This window comes from Condylura cristata, unplaced genomic scaffold, assembly GCF_000260355.1.
Source record: "Condylura cristata isolate star-nosed mole 26May11 unplaced genomic scaffold, ConCri1.0 scaffold00007, whole genome shotgun sequence".
Lineage (NCBI taxonomy): Eukaryota > Metazoa > Chordata > Mammalia > Eulipotyphla > Talpidae > Condylura > Condylura cristata.
In genome coordinates, this window is record NW_004567108.1 from 62,942,839 (window position 1) to 62,948,857 (window position 6,019).

General features: G+C 39.1%; 1 protein-coding gene across 1 annotated transcript in view; it reads left to right on the forward strand.

The window, feature by feature from the left end:
• The window catches only part of TSLP (thymic stromal lymphopoietin), a 9,955-nt gene extending 4,875 nt beyond the window's left edge, over window positions 1–5,080 (forward strand). Inside the window, exons 2-5 of the mRNA XM_012721781.1 lie at window positions 2,266–2,462; window positions 2,605–2,668; window positions 2,901–3,035; window positions 4,236–5,080. Coding sequence (XP_012577235.1) covers window positions 2,266–2,462; window positions 2,605–2,668; window positions 2,901–3,035; window positions 4,236–4,370 — 531 coding nt within the window. The 3' untranslated portion in view covers window positions 4,371–5,080. The remainder of the gene's footprint in view (window positions 1–2,265; window positions 2,463–2,604; window positions 2,669–2,900; window positions 3,036–4,235) is intronic.
• The last annotated feature ends 939 nt before the right edge of the window (window positions 5,081–6,019 follow it).

Genomic DNA, 6,019 nt, shown 5'->3' on the forward strand with positions numbered 1-6,019 from the left:
TATATATATAAATTTCCTAGGCACTTTTTCTGTGCACTGCATCATGGGTTCTGGCCCTGTTTCTTGGGACTGATGTCCTCTCTACATACTTAGGTCTGAACAATGTGACTGTTAAGGTGGCTGGGTGCTGGATAATATGGCTTTAACTTTCTGACACATATGGAACATGTAGAGGAGGCCAACGCCCGTAAGGAGACCCAAGTCTCATAACAGTACCACTTCTTATCTGAAATTGAAAGTGTGTTTTGAAAAGAGAGTTTTGGGAAGTAAGACCCAACAGATCTATTCCCATTAAACTTCTTACTGTTCTTGTACGCAAGGTTCTGGTCACTATTTTATATAATTTTACATATGAAATATTTAATGCCTTACATGAAAGCACAGCCCAGGCCTGAGGCTGCCCCAACCCTCCAAATCATTTGTTTAAGTTACACTTGAGTTTTTTCAGTAGCTATGGAGGAGAGAAAACACCAGTTTAAAGTGGCCAGAAGAAATGTTCATTTTGTGTAGTATATACCAACAACAGTAGTAAGTTCTTAAAGTAGCTGCAGGTTTAGAGCTTTTTGCTCCAACAAGCTTTTTGCTTGGACACCTAAGCAGCCCTGTATGATAAAGATGTGTGATAGCTCCTAGAGCCCACTCTAAGGCAAACAAAAAAAGAGAGCCCCCTTACACTTGAGAGATTTTTGATGAGTTTACCAATGTTAAAATCTCATGTCTGTCTTAGAAGATGGATTCTTACTTGAACCTTTTATGATAATCATTTCACCATATTTGTAAATCAACTTATCTTGCTGTAAGACTTGAAGTTATATAATGATGTCAACAAATTTCTCAATAAAATAGAGGGAGAAGGGATATTTCTAATTAAAGCTAGCCAGACTTTAAAAAAAATTTGCATAGATTTGACTAGTCCTATTTTTTTTTCTTTTATGTCATCAATTCAGGATTCTATAAAGGAAGAGAATGACATCAAGGAAAATCATTGGCCTAAGGGAAAAAAAAAAAAAGCCCGTAGGCGTTTAGGTGTTATATATGTGGAGCCAGAAAGCTCTGGAGCATCAGGGAGACTCCAACTTAAGGCAACAGCATGGGTGAATATGGGGTTTTTTGTACACTGGGAATGAGAGGCAAAGAGTCTATGCCTAGGTATTTGGTCTTACAGACCCAAATGCAATGTAGTCCTGGTGGAAAGAGTTTAGTGTGAATATTGGGGTAGAAAATGGTTTCCAAGTGTACCTCGTGATCTTACTATTTGTTCTATCAGTTTTTTTCAGGAAAATCTTCATCTTGCAACTGGTAGGGATGGTGCTAAACTACAATTTCACTGATTGTGACTTTGATGAGATTAAAAAGATCTATCAGCATGTCTTTTACCCAGCTCTGGAGAACTATATGAATGGGGTAAGTGAAGAAACATTAAAAAAAAAAAAAAGTGTTCTCTTTGGGAAATTAGACATCTGCAGGCACAAACTGTAATTTACATTTCAAGAATAGAAAATAACTTGGAAAATAACTGTGACAGAATTTTCTCAAAAATTTTTACAAATAATGTTGAAATACATTGACTTCAGAAATGACTACTTAGTGGTAGATATTAAGCACGCAGAAGCTATGAAGAACAGATAATGATAAGTAACACATTATCCATTGAAGATGTCTATCTGTTTTAAAAAAAAAAAACTGCTCAACTAAGTACAGAAAAAATAAAACTGAGCAAGAGCTGAGACAGCAAGAGGAGTAAACAGAATACTTGTCAGCTCAGCCTTAACAAGGGAAGGAAGATAGTCCAGGGGAAGGAACACTTCAAGTCTTTCTAGTGTTCTAGATGCCTTAAGGTGCTATTATGGGGTAAATCAAGATCTGGATTCTTAAATATAGAGTAGTAACCAGTTTTTGATTATTCTAATTTCTAGTTAGAATATGCCTGGTTAAAATACATGAGTGACTACAAAGCAGATGTGGGTATTTTTAAAAATGGCATCATTGCTCCCACTTGCAGCCCCATGGACACGTGTGACCATCTTGGGTAGGTAGATGATATCCAGTTTCAAATAGGCATCATGTGAAGTTAATGTTTCGTTAACTAGTCAATAACAAGAACAGATGCACGAGGAATAAGCACCTAAGTGGAAATTGCTTTCTGAGCATCTTTTAAAACTAGGGGCTAACTAACGAAAAAGAAAGGAAGGGGAAGGGATGATTTCTCCTGTGGATTTAAGTCTTTACCCTTCTTATCTTTAGCTTTCCCCCCCTTTCTTCTAGATGACAAGCACCGAGTTCGATCATTTGGACTGTGAAGACCAGGTGAGTAGAGGATCAGTGCTCTGGCTTTCTCCCGAGAAACGCCGGGATTCCCGGGAGCAGGGTGTGCGATGTGGAAACCCAGGCGGTGGATGGGCTCCCAGGCGATGCAGATCGAGGACAGACGACCGAGTAGCCGGCACCCGACCGCCGGAAATGTCTGGGCGGGGGCCCAGAAGGGACGCCGCTTCTGCCCCAATATCTGGCCAGGACTCGGCCACGACCCTGGGGAGAGGCGTCTCCTTTCCCCGCCCATCCGGAGGCCGGCAAATCAGAAACTCGGCCCTGGAACACGTTTAGGGGACTCCTGCGAGTGGGCAGTTTCGGCCGGACGGCGACCCGGGAGGAGCGGGCGTCCGCGCAGGTTCGCTCTTCGAGCCTCGGGACAGCGGTCCGGGTCCCGGTTCCTTGACCTCCGCCCGGGATCTCTGCCCCCTACGAGCTCGCCTCAGTTGTATCCTCCCGCTGCTCTTTCGCTTCCTGTGCTGCTCGGTTCACTCGTTTTTTAGTTGACTTCTTTTTATCCTATTTCTTTTCCTCATTGCGTTTTCTCTTTCTCTCGTGCTTTTTTGTTATTTTTTGCGGACTGTGTGCAGTCGGATTGCCTGGCTCAAATCGAACGCGTTACCTTTACTCCCACTCATGGCTGCCGGTCGCTTGCCGAGGAAAATTTTGCGGTAGGAACCAAGACCGCGTTCATTCGTCAGTGCCAAGGATACTCCGGAATGCAGGTAAGCTAGAAGCGTCGGGCATATAAATGCCTCGACGTTATCCTTGAATTAAAGTGGGGCTTATGTGCAGAAGTACTTGTGATTTTTATATTCGGGTTCTGCCGTTTGAAGAGCACATGAGCGAATAAAATAGGACAGGTGCAAGTGTGTATGTACAATTGCTGCCGTGTCGACCCTAGCAGTTTGTACACGGGTTGCCCCGGCTATTACTTTTTTAGGGGTTGAAGGTTCAACTCACAGGTTATCTGGGTTTATTTTGAGTTGAATACGCAATACCAGGCAACCCTGAGAAAAACTGGTTTGACTCTTACTCTTAATGATCTGAAGAATCTACAGATGGCCCAAATAAGAGCATGAAAGACAGGTGAAATCAAGTTCTGTACTTGATGTGAGAAAAGGAGAAGCGGGAAGAATTTGTTTCCTTACAAGCTAAGAGTACGGACCTAGAACCAATAATATTTAATTGTACCTTAGCAGAATTCAGGCTGTAAGTAACTTGGTGGATTTTATTTTTTTCTGACCCACTTGTCCATCTGTTAATAATCAAAACTTATTTTTGAAGGAATACGCTAAAAGATCATTGTATTTCAGACTTCAGGTACCAGGCATATTTAGGTGCTGAGTAAAGAGAGTGGGAACACTTTGGATCCCAACACTAGGACTGTTGACTTATGTGTACAGTAGCGGCACAAAACAGGCTCTACCCTTGAGAAACTTAGGATCTTGTTAGGAAGATCATGAAATCACCGATTTGTTTATTTTTTAAACTTGTAAATCATTTAAATCAAATTTGAAAGCGCAAAGCATTATGCTTTGCACTGTGGAGATTACCCATGAGGCAATAATAAAAACAGCATGGGAGTGAGAGCCAAGGGAAGTGACAAGCTCTGAAGCTTTGGCAAAGTTTACAAAGGAAAAGCCTGACTTTCTAATTGGGAACGCTGATTTGGCATTGTTCCCATTGGAAACAAGAGTTTCCAATTAACAGAGGGAAGCCTTGTGAAGGAGGTAGTGTTTGGCCTTAAAGCAAGAGTACTTGGACTGAAACAGCACATTCCTTGGGAGAAAGCATTTAGGATCATTCAGAAATCAGCACACTTTGAGGTGTGCAAATTCATAGAGAGACAATCTGAGCTCCCATTCAAGGATTTCTAAAGGTGGATACAATTAATTTTGACTATTAACTCTTTTATTCCACAGATAAATAAGACCCAGGCAGTGAAGATCAGAAAGAAAAGAGAAGTTCCAACAAATGAATGCCTGGAGCAAGTCTCATACTTAATAGAATTGTGGCGTCGTTTCAGTCAACTTACAAGAAAACAAGATAAATTTTGATTGTGACTATTGCACAGTGACAAAGTATCTTTAGTAGATTGATAGAATGTTAACTGTGATATTTAAAAGATCACTCATAGGTATTTTTTTAATTACAGATTTAATAACTTATTTTTGTGAACTTTCATGGTTCAGGTAAATTTTACATGTGAGGAAATTATTATTTCTCAAATTTGGAGGTGTGAAGATATGTGGGGGGAGGATGGCTTCTATAACATTGATGCCTGGACCCCTGGCTGTATAGCAGTAGTTCATGTTTGGGACTACATAATAAAGGAGGTTCTAAAAGTGTAGTATATTATTTTTCCTTCACAAAAGAAGCATGTTAAACTCAGTAGCATTTAAACCTTTCTTTAAAAGGAAGACATTTCTTGATTTGTACAGACACCTGTGTTCTTATTAAAAAACTGCAAAAAGGAAAGTAAAAGCGAAAGGATGTACAAAAATTTGTACATATGATGAAGCAATGTGAAATACTTTCCAAGCAAAATATTGTGAAATCCAAATTTTCTAAGAGACAAGAGTAGTATATGCAAGTAGATCCCAAAGATGTGCCATGTCACTTCATATTTGCATTTACGGAATAATATTTTTAATTTATTTTGTCGGGTCTTTTTAAATGTACAGTTTGCTTTGTAATTAACACTACTTCTTAGTAAAACAATTATCAAAAACATTTCTTATGAATAGTCCTTTTAATTTACTTTGGAGATAAGTATCACACATACTTTTCTTTACCTTATCACTTCATCTCATACCTGGAGCCAATTGACCAGGTGGGAATAGGTAGTTGCCAGACATATTCTAAACATCCTTTTCCTATGATATAAATCCTTCCTTCTCCCCTCTGCTAAACTTTCTCACACCTGAAAGAGATCAAGGAGGTAAAGGTAAACAAAATGGGTGATAGGAAATATATATTTGACTTTTATTCAGTTGCTGGTTCTAATCATCCAAACAGCTATGGAAGCATCAGTCTATTAAGCAACAGAGAACTCAGGATCCTGTACATATAACCTAAGATTGTTTCTTGCAACCTGTAGTATTAATATAAAGTCAACATTTCAAATTAAGGAAAGAAACTGTTTAGCTCAACCTACAAAAACTGCAAACAAAGAGACAGAAAATTCCACCGCAGATGATGGAACAACAACTGAAATACCCATCACGGCATGCCCACTACCCTTCTTCCAAAATGCGAAGTAAAATTCAACTGCAGTAATTCAAGCAAGTCAAACCTCCACTGAGCATATAGCTGAGCACACAAATTACTTGAAAATCTATAAACTCATGCCAAAAAAACATTTATTTGTGAATTCTGCGACCAGTCTTACCCTTCTGTAGTGCAACTTCAATACTACTTTAAATAAAAGTATGAATGCCTTTTAAATTCATTTTTGTATACTAACTTACCACATTTCTCCAAATTTCATACCAATTTTTTTCCAATTTACTTCAGTGAAATAAGTAAGCTCATTGACTTGCAGAGAAAATAATTATCATTCATACTATATTTGGCAATTATAAGTCAATTCCAGGTCTATCTTACTGTTTCATTCTAGAATGAATGAACCTCCTAGAATGAAAAAGCAGCCCCTGCTTGCGGTATGTTTTTCATTAATTATAGAAGAAAGTTGGCGGAATCCTAG